The sequence below is a fragment of the Rhodamnia argentea genome, chromosome 4 (genome assembly GCF_020921035.1).
Source record: "Rhodamnia argentea isolate NSW1041297 chromosome 4, ASM2092103v1, whole genome shotgun sequence".
Classification (NCBI taxonomy): domain Eukaryota; kingdom Viridiplantae; phylum Streptophyta; class Magnoliopsida; order Myrtales; family Myrtaceae; genus Rhodamnia; species Rhodamnia argentea.
Window position 1 is genome coordinate 12,342,445 of NC_063153.1, and position 19,848 is coordinate 12,362,292.

Consider the following 19,848-nt stretch of genomic DNA (forward strand, 5'->3'; position numbering starts at 1 on the left):
CAAATGAAATATCATAATTATATCTAACATAGGAAACTATTCTATATAAATTCCTGATTATCTCTAACATGACAAGAAAGCAAACCCTAGCTCTGATAAATTTAGAGAAGTGAATAATGGAATGCTTGATTTACAATTAGGCACAATACCGATATAAGTATACATACAAAGAAGGGTATAAACGCAATACATACACTAAAGGACAAAACCCTAGTCCTAATATATACAATATATCTAACAGAAAGTTTCGATCATTTACCAGATGCAGGGGCAAATATATCCTTGTAGGATTGTCGTGTTGCTACAATTCTGATTTTTTTTTTTTTTTTGGTCAGAAGCTACAATTCTGAATTTAGTGTTCACTACTTGCCCGCATGTTCTTGATCTGTGTCTCTCTTAAATAATCATTCAAGAGAAATGGTCCTTAGTATATGTTCTCAGTGGCTCTCGTAAGAGACCCTTTTCTCTCTGAATTGCAACACGAAGCTCAAGGTTCAAACTCGTATGTATTGCCACACTCCAAAGTGGAAACTTCTTGCCAAGGTGGCGGTGTCTTGACTTCTATCTGTTAGCTTCCTCCTTTTTATTTCCTTGTTCTTTACTAGAAAGTTACTGGTGAGCTAAAAGTGCCACTACAACATGCTAATACTACACTAACCAAAGAGAACTAGGAACACTCAAAGAATAAGTGATTCCAGAGAATACTATACAAACAAACCGTTGATAGAAAGTCCTAAACCAAATGACTCTATGCTGTGTCACTTTTGTTCTTTTGTTCTGCACAAGCTTCCGGGTTTCAACATTGTTGAAACTGCCACTGCAAGATTCAGTGAAGCCCTGTGGATGTAGTATATAATCCCTTGATTTCCAGGAAATTGCAAATTTCTCCTGCATTCCTTCTGCGAAATTCTCCAACTGATCATTGAATTAAGGACATAAATGGGAAAGTTCGGTGTTCAACTTTCCCAAAAGCATCCTGCCGAGTAAGACCTCTGTGCAAGATGACAGCAGAACCGGTAGTACTTCTTGAACGGTCAAGATCACTTGACCTCAGTACATACCTTTGCATTCGCATGTTTCAAGTACAGGTGGAGCCACCCTAACTGAAATAGTTTGAAATGGACTCGTAGATCCCACTATTTGCAACTAGGATCATTGTCCAAATGCAAGGCTTAGTGGGGTTGAAATAATTGGAAGAGGGATTGTACTGTCCTGCCATTTTTCAAAACAGGATTTCTGATTGAGTTGTCCATAGAGCAAACGGTTTATCCAGAAGAACTCGTTGTCCAAATTAAGAGAAAAAATTAGGACTTAGAAAATCAAAGCATTAAAAGCAAAACACACTTTCATTACATAATTAAATTACAACATCATCTTATGGGCATACTTTAATCACACCCATGGCACAATGAGAAGAAGCTCTCAGCTGTCTCCAATTTATTTCTAGTACGTCGTAGACTTGAACCCACATGTAACATATCAAACTACTTTGACTCATGAAAATGCAAAATCCTCCTCTGTGTTGCTCTAGGACATTGTCAGCTCCATGAGGCTTATCCTCCAAACCAGTATACTTAAGTGATGGGGCACATTTATATTGGATGTTGAATACAGCTCCTTCTTCTTGAGTCACACATGCTTGTATTGCTACTTAGTATTAGTTATGCTGCTCAGGTTCTTGTGATGATATGAAACTATCGAGGTCAACAGCATCAGATCTTGGTGCAATAAGAGGAGGCCAACCAGGATACATAGCGGTGAGCATCTTAAGCTTTTTCTCATATAGCTCAATTTTCTTCTGCAGAAGCTTGTTTTCCCGGATCAATAAGTTTCCGAGGACGTTGTGGTCGTAGGTCAAAACAGCCCACTCATTCCAATCGCGGAGAGGCTCTTTCATGTGCAACAACCTAAGTTTGTTCTCCTCCAACTTTGGTTGAATGTGCGTTTTGGTTTTTATAGCTGCTAAGTACCTCTCCGTGGCCATGATCTTTTTGTAGGCTGAAGTTCTCTCGTTGTTCTTCCTCGTCTACGAGTTCTGCACTGGAAATATCAAGGTAAAGAGGATACTTATCGAACCCCAATGGATGTAACAAAAAGACTGTTGGATTCAATAACTAAGGGATGATATGATGAAACAGAAGAGAGAGTGAATGAGTCTTACTCTTACTTTTGCAGGCTTAGGTGCTCTCTCCATAGTATTATGGTCGTATATATAGATGCGTATATATAGATGCGGCAGAGGGCTTGCATCTACCTAAACACAAGATGATAAACATCCTTCGGCATATATATATATACACACTTTAAGCTTTTAGAGTGTGATATTTTGCAAGACCACTAGTCTGGTCTTTTTTGCTCAGTATTAAGCATGGAAATATTTCATTGTTAAGGCAAGGAGAGGCCTGGAAAGATTTGAACTCAGAACTTCCTGTCCTTATACCATATGAGATTTTGTGGAACCACTACAACTGTTCTAAAAATTTAAACAGTTAGATGAATGCGTGATTTAGTATTTAATTACTCCAACATGGAGTAAATGGTTGTGCACCTAGCTTCAATAGGGTATCAAAGCTAGAGGTCTCGAGTTCGATTCCTAACTCCCATTCATCCATTTATGAGTTTCCTTTCATAGCAACGTTGAGCTTCAATAATTCTCTTTCCCGAACACAGCTTTCGTGTGAGGAGTGGACTAATCCTCTTAACTTTTTTAAAAAATTTGCCGCCCTTGTCATGAAGTCAATGATCCCACATAATTCTGAGCTAAAATAAAAGTCTGGTCTATCATAGTCGCAACCAAAATTTAGAATAATAATGTAAGAATTTAACAAAATGGAGAAGGTGGCAGCATCACAATCACAATGGTTAGATGAACGTTAAGTAGAGATTTAGCAGAAATGGCTCTGCTGCTGACACATGGTGCAGCCACGAGGGGCCGAGCATCGTCGGCATTCTTCCGCTTCTTGGACACGTATTTACCTTCCTAGACTTTGTTGATTTTGCGCTTTGCGTGTCATCTTTAGCTGCACCTTGCACACATGTGTCTAATGTATTGGTGATTAAGAGTCACTATTTTGGCCACTTATTACGAAACTCAAAGTAGAAGAAAAGAGTTTGATAATACAGATGTCTGCATATATATCAAGTACTAGCTGTTACGCATCAAAAATGAATTATCCGGAATTTATCTAACATCTACGTGAAGCAGACAGAAGAGCAAGTTCCTATCGTCTAGGTGAAGCAGCGTGTTCCTTGATGCTTAGTTCAAACCAGCTCTCTACTTACGCATGTAATTTTATGTTGGCACCTCCATCTAGCTTCCAAGAGCAAAAAGGCAAAGTCCAACTTGATTAAATAGTTTCTCACATGTCAGCCTCAGCCTCATACCTAAGATTCATGAGATCCAAGATAATATTATTATTATTTTATTTTATTTTTTTTGGGTGACCCAAGGAACCCCCGCACGGCCGGCAGCCGGGGGGGTAAACCCCGGGGGCAACACGTGCTAGCCACCACACGTGCCACCGGTTAAGTCACTTTGCAACGCTCCTGGGATTCGAACACTCGACCTTTTGCGAGAGGAAGAGTGCGCGAACCAGCGGCGCCACCCAGGTGGGTGGTAGATAATATTATTTTGAAGATAAGATAATATAAGATTTCATTAGAAAAGACTTAAGAACTGATGAAAATGGTTAACTAGGAAGTTCATGTCTGAAAAGATCGAAGTCGTGCATCATTTTTCATCTGCCCTTGTTGCGTCATCGAAAGCGATATTTGAGGAATTATAGCACTTAGCAGTTATATAATATTCAGTTATTTAGACATAATTTTCAGTTGCTTAGAAAAGGACCCAGAAATCCTTGTTCTGTGCATATGATGTATATATACACATAACATCTGCAATCAGTAGTTAGGGTCAAGCATTTTATTTTTTGGACCATATGACAGCTCCATGATCACTTAATTTAGGGGCCAAGGTGACATCATTCAATAGGATAATTAGAATGGTCATTTGACTCATACATTTCGACTTCATTCAGATCGGATTTGAGTTCGTTTGATGATCTATCTGACGGGAATTTAGAATTTTTTTAGCTTAAAATGATATAGATACCCCTACTTACATATATTGTGAACATAACCGCATTGAAATGATATAGATGTTCCAGCTATGCATAGATTGGGAACATAGCCACATTTATAATCTGTTCATTTTGGGGCACAAATTGTCTCCATGAACTTTTTAATCGGCTTCTTAGCAAGGAAGGCTTTCAACATGTGAGATTTTGTGGACCACTGCCAACTGTTCTAAAAGCTTAAGCAATTAGATGAAGACGTGGGTTATTATTTAAATATTTTAACACAGCAATACATCTGCAGAAAGTTCAGAAATTATTGAGGCTGCCATTTTCATGGTTCATTCATTTCTGTACATTGATCATGGTTGTTTGACAACCAGTGTCGCGTGCAGCTATTGAGTATGCACATTCTAGAACTCGGCATTTCCCCATCATCATCCATTTTCAGTCAACTATTTCTGCGGCTACGTTACCCTTCTCTTTGAGCTCCATCTGTAACTGACCAGAAAAACACAAATTATTGACGATCTAATCGGTAATCTAAAAAAACAAGCTCAATGTTTGTTTACAAAATGTCTGCTTCACCTAGATGCTCAGTGTGTTCCAAGAATTCTGTACCTGAAATGTGTGTAGATACGTGTACGGTTGTTATGCAAACTAGAGCATGTTATGACGCCTCAAATGTTTTTAGGAGTCAAGCCATGCTAAAATCTTAGTCTTTTAGAGACCAAGTTGAAACCCATGGAAGATAAAACCCCCAAGGAAAAGGAGTGCTCGAGCGCTGAACTTTTGGATCTTCACGAAGTAATGTGAAACAAGGCCAACTGTTGAGCCAACTCTGTTTGCTTCAGTTGAATTCGAGATGAGATGAACTAGAACTCTGGATGCACACATTGAAATCAAGCATAAACAAACATTTTACGCTATAAGTTTTAGTTTCTTTTCCAAGACGAGAAGCCAGGGTAAACTCAGAATCTTGAATCAAGATAGATGCTTGACACATAGGGAAAGCAAATTAAAGTCTGAGTGTAAGAAGCCTTCCTATGTGTGAGTTTTGTCTTGGTGAATGCAGTGTGTAAATATAAGAGACCTTGTCGATTTAGTTTAATGTTGTCTGCAGAGGGTACCTTGGAGACCACATAAAGAAACTGTCCTCCCCAGATGAAGGCCAAATAAGATGCTATCTCAAGAATTGTCTATCGAAGGGCTAATCCATAGATTGTGTACAAACTATAATGCATTCGGAATGTGAAGATGTCACTGACATGAAGGGGAAAAATGCGATTCTTTTGTCCTCAGTAGATACCAGCAAAGTTGTAGAACCTTTCACATTATGAGTCAAATGATTAAGGGCAAAAGAAAATAGAATAACTTCACCTCTATCCCTCAGGTTTGTGATCTTTAACTTGCTGATTCTCTGGGATTATGTGCTATTAAATTATCAATAAAAGAACAGAGGACCGCTAGGCAGAGACTTCATCCCATTTATAGCCGAGGTATGCCTTAGTGAAGGTGCATATGACCCTGATGCCACAGCTTTGGATATCAGTACTCCTGTCTTATCCCTTGCAGTGCATCCATAGTTGCATCTATATAAAGGGCCAAGCTCTGTGGCAAAATCACACTTACCTAATAGTCTAATACTTCCTCGTTGTTTTGTCCACTGAGCCCCAGCCTCGTCAGGATCCCAGTTCTTGAGGTACTGTTGGATTACCTTCATGCTTTCTGTTTTACAGATATTTTCTAATAATAACGGGTCTCTCTTATGGTGAACTCAATAGACATATAACACTGCAAATTCAGTTGAAATGCTTGAACCCCTTGGCTACTTTTTCTTTGCAGCTTGAAGTCAAGATGACAGATTACCAGTGCAGAAAGTAGGCCCAAATTCGAACTTAGATCAAAATGGCCGGATGCTGCATATTTACAATCTGCTCGGTGGCTCTAACGAGTGGGTCATATTGACCTATAACCTGCAGATCATAGGAGATTACATAGAGAACTCCAGACTGCACAAGAGGCTGGACGATGTGGTCGAAAACTATGTTAAGCAGCTGGAAATTTTAGCCAAGCTGAGGCCTCCTACTCTGGGAGCATATCCTCATCCCACATTTCCCAATTCGCCTTTTGGTGGGAACGTGGGTCCGTACCTGGAGAATTCTTTTTCAAATCCTAGTTTTCCATATCGGAACGCAATGATGAGTCAGAAGTTGGAAGCTCTGGAGCAAAGGTTCGAAATACTGGAAGAGCTCATAGAGGACAAACTGCGACCTCGATATTGGTAAGTGCAAAGTGTCGAAGGGAGGATGGAATTTTATACCTTTGGCAAGTATGGTGTTGTCACGGCGATCCTTATTATATATTCAGGAAAACTTTTTCTACTTGAGTTTGATATGTTAGCTTTCCCAATATTTAGAAGGCCTAGGATGTGTGCTTCAATATGTGTGTTTGTGATCCTTACGCCTTAGTCCCAATAGAAGTGTGCTTGTGCAATTATGTAAGATTCACATAGAGCTTGTCATTTCTTGGTGTTTTTCACCTTCTGATTCATAAATTGTTATTTAATAGACTTGATAATCACAAGCACTTGGATATACACTGCGGTCCACATAAAAATCATGTAGACCCTTGCACATTCTACAGAACAGGATTGACTTTTCGACCACATTGTATGAGATGAGAGAAAGTTAATTTCTGCAGGAATTAAAGAGGAAACTTCAGAAAGTTTGTTCTATCTCTCACCATGTCACTTCTTGTTGACAAAATTACAAAGTTTTAATGCATTTAACTTCTCAAGTGATCTCAACTTTGTCCATTGAAGGCAATTCCCGTATGAGAAATTCTTTTCGCAATCACGTCTATTGTGCTGAAATGTTATTCTCCAGACCTTTTGCTTTGTAACACCATGGCCCAATGGCTTTCACAGGGTGAATTTTTCCCCCCATTCATTCCAAGATTCTCGATCTGAACCATTTGCCTCTCTTTTGAGAGATGTACTGCCTATGCAACAGTATCTTGACTCCTATTAACTTCCTCAAACACTGAATTGTTATCTTGCGCTATAGTATCTGTCCCTCTGATTCTCAAGTCTTCAAAACTAAATCACGGTTTCCCTCAGGATCAGCTAGGCATCGTAGTGGCCATTTTTTCTCAGGAGCTCTAGTCGAGTCCTTCATATAGAAAAAAAGTTGGCCAAGAAGAATTCATAGACAAAGAATTTAGAGTCGGAAAATCATAGGTCTAAACAACAACACAAACATGAAATCACATGATCATATAAGCACACTTTAATCACTGCCATGGCACATGAGGAGAAGCTCTCAGCTGTCTTCAATTTATCTCAAGTACATTACAGATTGCACCCATAATAAGCCTAATGGACTAACTTTGACTCATGAAAATGCAAATCTATGCTCGCTGTTATATTTTTCTGGGCTCAGACAAAGACTGCATTGTCAAGAGGTAAACCTTCACGCTCTTCATGAATTAAATGCTTCTCGTTGTTTTTCTAATAAATTAGCAATGGAATGGCCACTTCCTAGCTAATCACCTTCCCCATAAATACTTTCCACTACTTAATTTTTCTCGTCAGATGGCCTTAATGATGATGTGATACCATCAACAGCATGGCAACCACCATACATAAGAGGAGGAAGAGGAGGAGGAAGAGTGAACAACTTAAGCTTTTTTCTCACATTCGTTGAACTTCTTCTTCAGAAGCTTATTTTTTCTTATGAATAAGTTTGCTGGGACATTCTGATCATGCGACAATATCACAAACTCTTGCTAATTCTTTCATGTGCAGTCACTTAAGCTTGCTCTCATCCAACTTTGGTCGATATGCCTACTAGTGCTACTATATCCTCATAGTACATCTTGTTAGCCATGTGTTTGATGGTTAATCTTTTTCCCTCGTTATTCATCCTTGTCAACACGTTCTGCATTCGGAAATGATCAAGGAAAAGGGAATACTCATCAAACTTCAAAGTGTTTATAATTAACACTGTGAATAAAGTCCATGAACAGGCTTTTAACTTTGCAGACTATATGCCCTCTCTCTAGCTGGTACTGTGTTCAGCTCATATAATCCAACTGGACTTATTTAATCTATGGTGTGGAGGTCAATCCATGATCTACAATCAATTTTTAAAATTTGTGCATTGTCGGACCTTTTATGTACCTAAAAACAAGATGCAAGTCCCAATCATCCGACTGCCTCAAAATTTCCTAATCCCTTCCTTGTCATGAGACGTTTGTTCTATTGTCCTTTCTCAGCCAAAATAAAAGTCTGATCAGTACTGACAAGCCGAACGAAAAAGTAAGCATGCAGAAATTGAGAAAAAAAAATATTACTAGAATGTCCTTGAGTTGAACAAAGGTTAATTGAAATTCCCAGTCAGGGTGGCATTGCCATACCCTCCAGAACAGCCAGATTGGCTCCAGCTTTTGTACCCTATAGAAAAAGGCAATGTCACTATCAAAATGACAATTTAATAACTCATGCAAATGAAGAAGCGTCAAAAGCATCGTTTAGTGAAGATGATCCCCTCTTCTTTCTGTTGAGCATTTGATCTCTGTCATGCTAAATTGTGTGAATAAAAACTAAGGCACTATAGCCAGTGGCAGACACAGCAACAAATGCATGAAACCAAAAAACAAACAAGTACCAAAACCCATGAGCTCCTAGCCCCTCTTGCTAAATGATTTAATCTGAAAGGCATTCTCCATAATACAGCACACTTGCCAAAATGAAATAAGTCCCACTCTGTTCTCTGCGGAGCACCAGTCTTATTTAGGACGTCGGAGTCCTTTAGGTACTCCTAGACTTCTTCCATTCTTCTAATTATCACAGGTGTCAGTAAAGTACTAATCCGTTTACAAAGCACTTGGACCCGTTTCGCAAACATTTTGCAGGTTGAAGTCAAGATGACTGATTTCCACCTGCAGGATATAAGCATGAGAGTAGGCCCAACTTGAGAATTAAATCAGAGTGGATGGTTGCTGCATATGTACAGAGTACTCGGTGGTACATAGTGGAGCATGTCGACATATAATCTGCAGCTCCTAGGAGATTACATACAGGAAGATTCCAGACTGCTTAAGAAGCTAGACAAAGTGGTGGGAAGTCATGTTAACTAAAAGTCTCATGCAAGATAAGGCCTCCTGATCTCGGGCATATTCTACTCCACACTTTGGTGGCTGTATAATCCTTGCCCCTGTGGTTCGGTGATCGAAGCTTGCTACCCAGGTTGGCACATAGCTCTGAGTTGCAAATTGGAAGAGTTAAACAAAAGATTTGAAAAGCTGGAAGAGCTCATACAGGACAAACTATGACCACAGACAATACCAACTGTGAACCACCGAATGCCAGTGGAGTTTTTGTGTCATATAATCTCTTCAAAGTACAATTGCAGACCTTGTATTAAACGTGCTCAGCCCAGGAACATTAGAACATGGTTCACACACTTATTTCTGTTGATGTTGCTTACAAAATGCAATTTCTCTTTGCCAATCACGAGACAGTAGAATGATTCAATGAGGCATTATTAGGTTCACGAGGTGAGTTTCAAGTCCTTTTAAAGAGAAAAATTCAGTTGGAAACAACTCATTCACCAGAAAGACGAGGAGCTTAGAAAGATCAAAGAAGTAACAAGAACATACACACTCTATAATTCAGACAGATGCATGATTACATCATTAAGGAAGCACTCTTTCATCACCCTCACATCACACACTAGTAAAAGCTCTCAGCTATCGTCAGTTTATCTTTTGCACATTGCAGACTTGCACTCATAATAACCTAAATTGCAGACTTGCTCATATAATGACCCAAAAGCACTTCCACAAATTTTATTTTCTTTGGATAGTCTCTTTATATATATATATATATATAAACAAACCATTTTACTGCTCGTTTTCTTTCCATCACATGCCAATGTCAAGGTCTACTATTTGAGATCTCGGCATGCTAGTGTTCAAAGTAGGCCAACCGGCATGCATTGGAGGGAGAGGAGGAGCAGAAGTGAGAATTTTAAGCTTCATCTCATAGTCCTCAATCCTCCTCTGGAGACACTTATTTTCCCTTATCAATAAGTTTCCCAGAACATTTTGATCATATGTCAATATCGTCCATTCTCGCCAATCGCCAACAGGTTCCTTCATGTGCAAACTCTTAAGGTTGCTCTCCTCCAACTTTGGCTGCATGTTTGCTTGTGCTCTTATGGCCGCTAAATACCTCTCGGTAGCCATGATCTTTCACAGTGGACTTCCGGCGCTATTCGTGCTCGTGAAGGTGTTCTGCATTGGAAAGGATCGGGAAAAAGAAGACATTAAACTTCAGAGAATAGGATACAGCGCTATGTTGGGCTTGATGTCCATGAAGAGAAGGTATGAACAATGAACAGAAGAAATAGTGGAGTGACTCTTACCTCCTGTTAGCTAGCTGCTCGCTCTTTAGTGTTCTGGTCCAACTTATATTATGTGCGTAAGGGATTTGCATACACCTAGGAGACAGAGTATGTCTCAAACTCATGCAACTAAGGCTCAAAACATCCTCAATCATTTACCTTCCTGATAACGGCATGTCAGCCTAGAACACACGGCAAGAATCTCCTTGTTTTCTCACAATTTGTGCTTTACTTGATTCTAGGGGAAAGAGAAAAGGCTGAAGTATCGAATCAAGTAAAGGAGAAGAAATGGAGCAAATGTGATTATTGGTAGATCTCAAATCCCTATTTTTCTCTCACAGGCACAATCGCAATTTTCGTCGATCAGGATCAACTTCAATCGAAAGTTTCGTCAGACTGATTGAATGACCGCGTCACTCTTGCTTTAGTTGTTCCCACATGCTAAAGCTCTATCCGCAATTTTTTTCAGTATCGGCATTATTCTTTTTGGTGCACAAGTAATCTGCAATGCGGTGCCTTTACCTTTATCTCTTTTCTTTATACGCTATATTGTTCTCAGATGCCATTCTTGGTGTTACCCTCACTCCTCAATCTTTGCCTAGAAAAGTGGCTGAAGTGGTCATTCATTCCAGTCTCAATCTCTTTTGCCTGCTTCACTTTGACACTGTTTATTACTCCTAGACGATCCTAGACTTGTAAAGCGTGTCAACACTCAACAGTCACAGACCATTTCCTCTGAACCCAAGTTTTAAATTCTAGTCTGAGATGCCAAACATTTATGAATTCACCATCTCCTGCGGACCTCCATGACAAATGGACCACCACAAACCCAAATGAGAGGCGCAATGCAAGAAAGCTTCCTCTGTCAGAGAAATATCGTTAGAGCCGCAATTGGCTTATACTGCACCTTAGGGACTTGTCAACTTATTCTAAATATGGTGTATGCAGAATGTATACTTGTAAGCAACTGTCAAAGAGCAAGTGCTTAAGACGTCGCCGGAATAAAACAGATGTGATTATTTCAACTCAATGTTACAGAACGCCAAAAAATTCAAAGAAACCCTGTTGACTAACAACCAAATGCAGGGACAAATAACAAAAGTACTCCAACACACGGTACGGAAATTCTTCCGGAAATTCCTCTGCTGCTCTATTCGTAGGCCATCTTTGTCTAAGAATCATGTACCGTGCATCCGTAGTTTACATCTATATAAAGGGGCAATCTCTTTGGTAAAACCACACTTCCCAACCTAACGAGCACCGGCCTTATTGAAGTATCCACATTTCTCGAGGTACTCTTGCATCACCTTCATAAATCAGTGTTTCAACGATATTATGATGATCTCGAGTCTTGTAGAAATGAACTCTTTTTGAACATGCAAATTCAGTGATAACTTTCAACCTTTGGCTACTTTCTTTTCTACATGTTCAAGTCAAGATGACGGAAAACCAATTGAAGAACCTTAGGAGGAGAATAGGCCCTCATCCAAATCTAGATCAAAACTGACGGTTGTTGCATCTGATCAACCCAATTGGTGCCTTCAACGAGTGGGTCGTGTTGACTTATAACCTGCAGGTCCTGGGAGACCAGATCACGGAGAACTCCAAGCTGCGAGAGAAGCTAGATGACGTGGTGGAAACCTATGTCAAGCAACTGGAGACTTTATGCAAAATAAGAACGGCTGGTCCCGCGGCATATCCTATTAACGAAGCTATAGCTGGAGGACAGAGACTCTATGTTCTAGTTGGTTCTGTCTTAACATCCTGTAGTTCCGTCGATTCGTGCATATTGTACTTTTAACTTCCAAGACATTGTCCCCTCTTTTCAGTCGGATGACAGACTACCAGTTGCAGAATGTAAGGATGAAAGTTGGCCCAAATCCGAACTTAGATCAAAATGGCCGGATGCTGCATATTTACAATCCGCTCGGTGGCTCTAACGAGTGTGTCACATTGACCTATAACCTGCAGATAATAGGAGACTCCGCAAATGAGAACTCCAAATTGCACAAGAAGCTGGACGATGTGGTCGAAAACTATGTTAAGCAGCTGGAAATTTTAGCCAAACTGAGGCCTCCCTGTCCGGGAGCATATGCTTATCCCACATTTCCCAATCCGCCTTTTGGGGGAACATCCAAGTAGTACCGACGCTAACACCAACACGCGACACAACACGACACGCCAACATGTCATTCTAAAAAAATAGAGAATTCTGACACGTTGAAACACGTTGCATATTAAACATATATTTTTATTATATACATGATAAATTATATCAGCAGTGGATTTCTTCTTCTTCTATTATATCGGATTAGTTTTTTTTTCTTTTTACTAGCTGAGTATACTAATTTTGAAGTGGGTTGATATATAACTTAAGTGTATATATATTTGATAAATTTACATTTTGAGCCACAACTTATCGAAAATGCTTAAAATTGACGTGCGTGTCAAAATGGCGTGTCAAGATGTTGGACTCGCGCGTCACTAGCGTGTCTGGAATGCTAACCACGGTTCAGTCGCATGTCGGAGAGTATCTGGAGAGTGCCAAAGTGTCAGATAGTGTCGGACACGACACGTAGATCCCCAGAGAGTATCGGTGGTGCTTCATAGGTGAACATGAGTCCTTACCTGGACAATTCCATTACAAATCCTAGTTTCCCATATCGGGATGCAATGATGAGTCAGAAGTTGGAAGCTCTGGAACAAAGGTTTGAAAAACTGGAAGAGCTCATAGAGGACAAGCTGCGACCTCGATATTAACGAGTGCAAACTTTCGAAGCACAGGATGGAATTTTATACCTTAGTCAAGGGTGATGTTTTCAGGGCGATCCTCATCGTATATTGAGGAAGACTTTTTCTACTTGAGTTAGACATGTTAGCTTGGGCACTATTTAGAAAGCCTGGTTTGTGTGCTTCAACAAAGGAGATGAATGAGGCCTTTTCCAAGTAGTTCATCCAAAAAATGCAGACAACTCACTCTCCGGCTGCTTCAGGCAGTGGAAATATGTAGTTTGTGATCTTTACTCCTTCGTCCGAATAAAAATGTGCTTGTGCAATTATGTAAGATTCAAATAGAGATTGTCATTTTCTTGGTGTTCTTTCTTCTGATTCATAAATCGTTATTCAGTAGACTTTATAATTACAAGCACATGTATATACACTACTGTTCACATAAAAATCATGTAGACCCTGCACATTCTGCAGAACAGGATTAACTTTCTGTGCCGCATTGTATGAGATGGGAGAAAGTCAATTTCTGCAGGAATTCAACAAGAAACGTTAACTCCGTGACTACCGAAAGATTGTTCTATCTCTCAACCATGTCACTTGATCACATGATGCTGGAGAATTTATGATTTTCTTACAGACAAAATTACAAAGCTTCAACGCATTTAACTGCTCAAGTGATCTTAACTTTGTCCGTTGAAGGCAATACCTGTATGAGAAATTCTTTTCTCAATCGCTTCGATTGTGCTGAATTGTTTTTTTAGGATCTGTAATCGAGCCATCATAGGGGCCATTTTTCCCAGGATCTTTAATCGAGTCCTTCATAGAGAAAGAAAGTTGGCCAAGAAGAATTCATACACTTAATCAAGAGTAGACTTTAGGAGACGGAAAATCATAGGACTAAACAACACAAACATGAAATTACATGATGATATAAGCACATTTGAACCACTGTCATGGCACAATAAGGAGCAGCTCTCAGCTGTCTTCAATTTATCTCAAGTACATCATGGACTCCACACGTAATAAACCTACTGGATTAACTTTGCCTCATTAAAATGCAAATTCATCATCTTGGTTTTTTCTTTCCTTGGCTCGACAAAGACTGGATCGTCAATAGGTAAACCTTCACACTCTTCATGAATTAAATTCTTTTTTTTTGTTGTAATAAATTAGCGATGGAATGGCCACTTCCTAGCTGATCAACTTTCCCATAAATAGTTTCCTCTACTTAATCTTTCTCGTCGACTGGCCCTTGTTATGATGTGATACCATCGATAGTAGGCCAACCAGCCTACAGAAGAGGAGGAAGAGAAGGAGAAAGATTTAGCAACTTTAGCTTTTTCTCATATTCGCTGATCTTCTTCTTCAGAAGCTTATTTTTTTCTTATCAATAAGTTTGCCTGGACATCCTAATCATACATCAATATCACAAACTCTTGCTAATTCTTTCATGTGCAGTAACTTAAGCTTGTTCTCATCCAACTTTGGTCGATACGCCTGCTTGTGCTACTCTGTCCGCATAGTACCTCTCGTTAGCCATGATGTTTCGAGGTTAACCTTCCCTTGTTATTCGTCCTTGGCAAAATGTTCTGTATTCGGAAATGATCAAGGAAAAGGGAATACTCATCAAACTTCAAAGTATGTATAACTAACACTGTCTAAATAAAGTCCATGAACAGGAGTAAAGAGACTTTTACCTTTGCAGGCTAGATGCTCTCTCTCTCTCTCTCTCTGGCTAGTACTGCGGTCACCTCATATAATCCTACAGGACTTATTTAATATATGGTGTGGATGTCAATCCATGATCTACGATCAATTTGTAAAATTTGTGCATTGTCGGACTTTTTATGTACCTAAACACAAGATGCAAGTCTCAATCATCCGACAGCCTCCAAATTTCCTGAATTATTTTCCTTGTCATGAGGCATTTGTTCTACTCTCATTTTTCAGCCAAAACAAAAGTCAGATCAGTACTGACAAGCTGAACGAAAATAAGCATGAGATATGGAGAAAAAAATGTTACCAGGATGTGCTTGAATTGAACAAAGGTTAATCGAAATTCCCAGTCAGGGCGGCGTCATCATACCGTCCAGGACAGCCGGATTGGCTCCAGCTTTTATCCCCTATAGACAAAGGCAATGTAATCAAAATGACAATTTAATAACTCATGGAAATGAAGGAGTGTCAAAAGCATTGTTTAGTGAAAATGACCCTTTCTTCTTTTTGTTGAGCATTTGATCTCTTTCATGCTAAAATGTGTGATTAAAACCAAGGCACTGTAGCCAGCGGCAGACGCAGCAACAAATGCATGAAACCAAAAAACAAGCAACAAGTACAGAAACCCATGAACTCCTAACGCCTCTTATGATTCAATCTGAAGGGCAATCTCGATAATACGGTACACTTGCCAAAATGATGCAATTGTCACTGTTTCTCCACTGAGCACCAGCCTTATTTAGGACATCGAAGTCCTTTAGGTACTCCTAGACTTCATCCATTCTTCTAATTATCGCAGGTTTCAGTGAGGTACTAATCTCTTTAAAAAGCACTTGGACCTGTTTCGCAAACCTTTTGCAGGTGTAAGTCAAGATGACTGATTTCCAGCTGCAGGATATAAGGATTAGATTAGGACCAACTTGAGATTTATAACCAGAATTGATGGTTGCCGCATATGTACTAAGTACTCGGCGGTACATAGTGGAGTGTATTGACTTATAATCTGCAGGTCCTAGGAGATTACATACAGGAAAATTCCGAACTGCTTAAGAATCTAGACAAAGTGGTGGGAAATTATGTTAACTAAAAGCCTCCTGCAAGATGAGGCCTCCGATCTCAGGGCATATTCTACTCCACCCTTTGGTGGCTATATAAATCCTTGCCCCTGTGGTTCCGTGGTCAAACCTTGTTACCCAGGTCGGCACACAGCTTTGAGTCAAAAGTTGGAAGACGTGAACAAAAGATTTGAAAAGCTGGGAGAGCTCATAGAGGACAAATTATGACCACAAACATTACCAACTGTGAACCATTAAATTCCAGTGGAGTTTTTGTATCATGTCAAGAAAATGGCATTGACAATTGCGTATCATCCCTTCCAAGTACCATTCTGGGACCCTTGTTGCGATGTTTGCGCTTTGTGATTTCCAGATTCGTTTGTGTGTTCGTGTATTTATACCAGAGTATCATGTTTTCTTCAGTAATTCTGCATATAAGAGATATGACCTTTGTGCTTTCATCCATAATCCTGCATATAAGTTGCACTGATAAAGGCATATGTAACAGAAATAATCCTTTCTAAAAGTGTGAAATTTGAGGAAACTATCAAAGGACATTCAATTGTAGTCCTGGTATGTAATGGAACAATTCTCCAGCTCTGTTGCTCTGTATATACCTTGATGTTTAACGTGCCCTGCCTAGGACCATTAGAACACGGTTCACACTCTTATTTCTGTTGATGTTGCTTACAAATTGCAATTTCTCTTTGCCAATCACAAGACAGTAGAATGATTCGAAGAGGTACTATTGGGTTAATGAGGCAAGTTTCAAGTCCTTTTAGAGAGAAAAATTCAGTTGGAAAGAACTAATTCATCAGAAAGACAAGGAGCTTAGAAGGATCGAAGAAGTAACAACAACATAAACACTCTTATTGCAGATAGATGCACGATCACATCATTAGGAAACACTCTTTCATCACCATCACATCACACACTAGTAGAAGCTCTCAGCGATCTTCAGTTTATCTGTTACACATTGCAGACTTGCACTCATAATAACCCAAAAGCATACTTGCTCTCATAATAACACAGAAGCACTTCTACAAATTTATTTTCTTTTTATATAAAACCACTTTTTATTTCTCGGCTTCTTTCGATGACGTGACAATGTCAAGGTCTACTATTTGAGATCTCAGCGTGCTAGGGTTCAAAGTAGGCCAACCGGCGTACATTGGAGGGAGAGGAGAAGCAGAAGTGAGAATTTTAAGCTTCATCTCATACTCCTCAATTCTCTTCTGGAGACGCTTATTTTCCCTTGTCAATAAGTTTCCCAGGACATTTTGATCATACGTCAATATCGACCATTCTCGCCAATCCCCAACAGGTTCCTTCACGTGCAAAATCTTAAGGTTGCTCTCCTCCAACTTTGGCTGTATGTTTGCTTGTCCTCTTATGGCTGCTAAATACCTCTCTGTAGCCATGATCTTTCACGGTGAACTTTCTGCGTATTCGTACTTGTGAAGGTGTTCTGCATTGGAAAGGATCATGGAAAAAAAGACATTAATCTTCAGAGAATATGATACGACACTATGTTGGGCTTGATGTCCATGAACAGAAGGCATGAAACAATGAACAGAAGAGAGAGTAGATTGACTCTTACCTTTGCAAGCTAGTTGCTCTCTCTTTGGTGTTCTGGTCCAACTTATATAAGGCACAACATCATGCAACTAAGCCTCAAAACTTCCTCAATCATTTACCTTCCTGATAACGACATGTCTGCCTAGAACACACTGCAAGAATCTCCTTGCTTTCTCACAATTTGTGCTTTACTTGATGCTAGGGGAAAGAGAAAAGGCTGAAGTATCGGATCAAGTGAAGGAGAAGAAATGGAGTAAATGTGATTATTGGTACATCCAAATCCCTATTCTCTTATCACAAGCAGAATCTCAACTTTCGTCGATCAGGATCAACTTCAGTCGAAAGTTTCAGACTAGTTAAATGACCTTGTCACTCTTATTTTAGTTGTTCGCGCATCCTTGTCATGCTAAAGCTCTATCTGCTGTATTCTTTTTGGTTGCGCAAGTAATCTGCGATGCCATGCCTTTACCTTTATCTCTTTTATTATTTACTATCTTGTTCAGATTCCATTCTTGGTGTTGCCCTCACTCTTTGCCTAGAAAAGTGGCTAAAGTGGTCATTAATTTCAGTCTCAATCTTTTTTGCCTGCTTCACTTTGACACTCAGTGTATTATTCCTAGACGATCCTAGACTTGTAAAGCGTGATGACAGTCACTGACCATTTCCTTCGAACCTGAGTTTTAAATTCTAGTGTAAGATGGCAAACGTGTATAATTCACTATCTCTTTCAGACCTTCATGATAAATGGACCACCACGAAAACAAATTAGAGGGGTAATGCAAGAAACCTTCCTCTTTCTGAAATCTTGTTAGAGCCGCAATAGGCTTATACTGCATGTTAAGGACTTTGTCAACTAATTCTAAATATGGTGTAAGCAGAATGTATATTTGTAAGCAACTGTCAAAGACCAAGCCAGTCAGGTGCTTAAGATGTCGCCAGAATAAAACAGATGTGATTCTTTCAACTTAATTTTAGAGAATGCCAACAAATTCAAAGAAACCCTGTTGATTAACAACCAAATGCCGGGACAAATGACAAAAGTACTCCAATACATGGTACGTAAATTCTTCCAGAGGTTCCTCTGCTGCTATACTCGTAGGCCGCCTTTGTCTAAGAATCATGTACAGTGCATCCCTAGTTTACATCTATATAAAGGGGCAATCTCTTTGGTAAAAGCACACTTCCCAGCCTACCGAGCACTGGCCTTATTGAAGCTTTCAAATTTCTTGAGGTACTCTTGCATCACCTTCATACTTTCGTGTTTCAACGATATTCTGATGATCACGAGTCTAGAAAAAATGAACTAATTTTGAACATGCGAATTCAGCGACAGCTTTAACCTTTGGCTACGTTCTTTTTTACAGGTTCAAGTCAAGATGACGGAAAACCAATTGCAGAACCTTAGGAAGAGAATAGGCCCTCATCCAAATCTAGATCAGAATGGACGGTTGCTGCATCTCATCAACCCAATTGGTGCCTTCAACGAGTGGGTCGTGTTGACTTATAACCTGCAGGTCCTGGGAGACCAGATAAAGGAGAACTCCAAGCTGCGTGAGAAGCTAGACGACGTGGTGGATAACTATGTCAAGCAACTGGAGACTTCATGCAAAATAAGGCCGGAAGGTCCCGCGGCATATCCTATTCCAACCGTCCATGGCACTGTAAGTCCCTACCCTAGCGACGCCATGCCGTACTGGGTTGCAATGATGAATCAAAGGCTGGAAGATCTGGAGAAAAGATTCAGGAAAATGGAAGACCTCGTGATGGAAAATCCCGGAGCATAACATTGCTAACGGACACGTGGATCCAGTCAATACTATAAACACCGTACATCATATCGAGTTCAAGTTCCGTGTCACCAAAAATTCTCCCCTTTCTTTGCGTGCCCGTATATGTATTTTACAAGTATTTGTGTGCTTCACTAAAGGAGACAACAACTCTGTCCGATTTCCTTGTGTACTCCATAGAGGCAGGGGAAACTCGTGTATTTGTTCTGTTTCCAAGTAAAGAGTGTTCTTGCATCATATTCTTGAAATAATTTTCGCTCATAAGATGCGAACTTCAAGGAAACGATAGCTGAAGGATGGGACGCTATGTCGTAGTTGGTTTTAACTTATCGTCCCGTTTCAGGCATATTGTGCTAAACTTCAAGACATCGTCTCTTCTTTTGAGTCGGATGTGCGATTTCACTACCTTGCACAGAAAAAAGACTAGAGCTCCAGCTACTTAATATTCGCGAAGCTTACCGACACAAAAATATGATCACTCAAAACAACCTTCAGTTTG

The 19,848-nt window shown here is 39.8% G+C and overlaps 1 protein-coding gene across 1 annotated transcript; it reads left to right on the forward strand.

The window, feature by feature from the left end:
• Nucleotides 1–11,706: 11,706 nt before the first annotated feature.
• On the forward strand, nucleotides 11,707–19,421 carry LOC115746683. The gene is made up of 2 exons (XM_048277622.1): nucleotides 11,707–11,775; nucleotides 18,927–19,421. The coding sequence occupies exon 2, from the start codon at nucleotides 18,939–18,941 to the stop codon at nucleotides 19,344–19,346; it is 408 nt and encodes a 135-aa protein (XP_048133579.1). The 5' UTR covers nucleotides 11,707–11,775; nucleotides 18,927–18,938; the 3' UTR covers nucleotides 19,347–19,421.
• Nucleotides 19,422–19,848: the final 427 nt, after the last annotated feature.